The sequence below is a fragment of the Babylonia areolata genome, chromosome 33 (assembly GCF_041734735.1).
Source record: "Babylonia areolata isolate BAREFJ2019XMU chromosome 33, ASM4173473v1, whole genome shotgun sequence".
Lineage (NCBI taxonomy): Eukaryota > Metazoa > Mollusca > Gastropoda > Neogastropoda > Buccinidae > Babylonia > Babylonia areolata.
In genome coordinates this window covers 2,831,338-2,833,837 of record NC_134908.1, presented here as the reverse complement: position 1 = coordinate 2,833,837, position 2,500 = coordinate 2,831,338, and the positions used below count along the sequence as shown (strand labels likewise).

Here is a 2,500-nt window from a genome sequence, read left to right as displayed (position 1 = left end):
AATAAAATAAACGTGTACTTTCTTCTGTTCATCAAAGGTCGCCACAGTAGAGCCCGCCGCCAATGCCCAAGACGCCAAGGTCTCTCTGAAGACGGTATACAGCTGCCAGACAGCCCGGACCCGAACCCCAGCCCCAGCCGCCACCAGCCTCATCCACACAGGGGATAAGACATCCCCCACCCCCACCACCACCACCACCACCAAACTCAACACCCCCACCACCCAGATCAAAGCCACCCCCTACAACCACCACACCACCATCAGAGCAGCGACCGCCCCTTCAGCGCGCGCGGTGACGTCAGGCGATGACGTCAGGAGGGACAGGACCTCGCCGCCCGGTTCTGACGTCAGCGGGACTTGCGGAAGGACTACTACGACGACAGGGGGGTCCAGAGCCATTACCAGGAGGCCCGGCGTGTCCAGGACGATCAACATCAAGGTCCTGGGACAGCAGAAGGGGGCTGCTCCGAAGCCTGAAGACCCTGGCAAGGAGGCGGAGGTGAGGGAGGAGTCTGTCGAGGAGGCGCGCTGTTCGTCGGGAAGCGTGACCGAGAGCGTCGCTCCGAGAGGTCTGAGAAAAGGCGTGCCAGCCACGATACAAGTTGCGGATGTCCAGAGATCCGTGCCTGCTTCAAAACAAGTTGTGCCTGCCAGGATACAAGTTGCAGATGCTCAGAAAACTGTGCCTGCCAGGATACAAGTTGCAGATGCTCAGAAAACTGTGCCTGCCAGGATACAAGTTGCAGATGCTCAGAAACCTGTGCCTGCTTCAAAACACTTTTCAGATGTCCAGAAAACTGTGCCTGCCAGGATACAAGTTTCAGATGTTCACAAAGCTTTGCCTGCCTCAGTACAACTTTCAGATGCTCAGAGAGGTGCGTCTGTTACGCTACAGCTGGCAAAAGTTCAAGCAGAGCACGTGGAACCCGGTCGATCAACACCTCTAAACTCTGCACCACCGAAACGTGTAGAACTAGACAGAGGCAGTGTGTCTGTAGAATCTAGTTTCGGACCTCCTTCTTCTGGGCTGAAAGTCACACGCGATCCAAAGCACTCAGGAATTAACCTCAGTCCTTCCACATCATCGACAAAGGCGCTGGGACTGAACCTGTCCTCTGAACAGATCAGGCTGGAACCGGCAGCAGCAGCGATTTCTTCCAACAGCAACAACAAGACGTTGCTCGTTCCAGGACCCAGCAGCCTCGTCGTGGGACGATCAGCAACGTCTGCAGTCTCTTCCAAAGCTCCCACCTCCCTCACCCTCCTCACCTCCACCACCCGCGTCATCCCCTCCCTCACTCCTCGTGAGGGGGAGGTGGTGATGACGTCGTTGCCTCCCCAAGGAAGGGGGCAGGTGGTGGTGGGTGGTAGGGGAGTGTTTTCGAAGCAGTCAGGATCGTCGCCTTCTGAAGAACCTGTACGGTCAGAGTGTTCAAGAGCGATGCTGAATTCTTCGGAGTCGGACACTTCAGTGAGAGCGCCTCTCACTCAAAGGGGCGTCATGATCTCCCAGGTGAACCCTCCACAACAACAACAGCAGCAACAGCAGCAGCAACAACAAGAACAATACGGGACTGTTCCTGGCTCAAACCAACGCTTTCGACCTAAAGTGCTTTCGGTTCCCGTACGGTTCGTCAAGAACTCGTCCGATGACAGAACGAAGACTCCTCCGCGGACTAGTCTCCCCACTGAACGGACTGGAGACGGCTTCGTGAAGGTCATGGCTGGGCCCCAGCAAGCATCATCTACTCAGGCCCAGAGCCTGCAGGTTCAAACCCCAGACCGCGAGCGACCCCTGGCAATGATTCCTCACACCACTCAGAACATGTCACTGCAATCTTCTTCTGCTGCTGCTGCTTCTTCTTCCTGGCACCCTTCTTCCTCTTCTCCCGCCCGTGTAGGAACGCCAGTGAAAGAATGTCCACGGCTGATTATACCCAAGGTCAACTCCCCCAGCCAATCAGCAGCAGCCACGGCAGCCACGCGTTTCGTGGTGACGTCATCAGCACGCCCTGTCGCAGCCTCTCCTCACCCTTCATCATCATCGTCGTCGTCGTCGTCGTCGTCGTTGGCGTCATTGTCGTCACAGATTCCTCCACAGAAGTCTTCAGTTTGTGTGACTTCATCTACATCTCCTCAACCCCGAACTACGACTGTTCACGTTTCCAAACAAAGCAAGCCACACCCATCAGCATCGCTACCGCCAACCACACATCGAATCCGTCTCCCAAACCCCGCCCACCCTCCTCCTACTACTACCCGTCAGCCAATCACCGTCAAGCACGTGGGCGCGTGCGCTGCCAGCCTCCAAGCAAGCTCCTCCCCTTTCCCTCTTCTCAGCCAATCGAAAAGCGAGACGCCAGCTGTGGCGACATCGTCATCAGTGTCTTCCTCCAAAGACGTCGTGCTGGCGTCTTCAGTATCCCCCCATCCTGGCGTGTTGCTGAAGCTGCTGGAGATGACTGCGGGGGCCAGGAGGAAGGAGGAGGAAGGAGGAGGA

General features: G+C 56.8%; 1 protein-coding gene across 1 annotated transcript in view; it reads left to right on the top strand.

Annotated features, from left to right (window-relative positions):
• The window catches only part of LOC143277036 (uncharacterized), a 25,323-nt gene that overhangs the window by 5,309 nt on the left and 17,514 nt on the right, over nucleotides 1-2,500 (top strand). Inside the window, exon 2 of the mRNA XM_076581763.1 lies at nucleotides 38-2,500. This exon is cut by the window's right edge and continues 168 nt beyond it. Coding sequence (XP_076437878.1) covers nucleotides 38-2,500 — 2,463 coding nt within the window. The remainder of the gene's footprint in view (nucleotides 1-37) is intronic.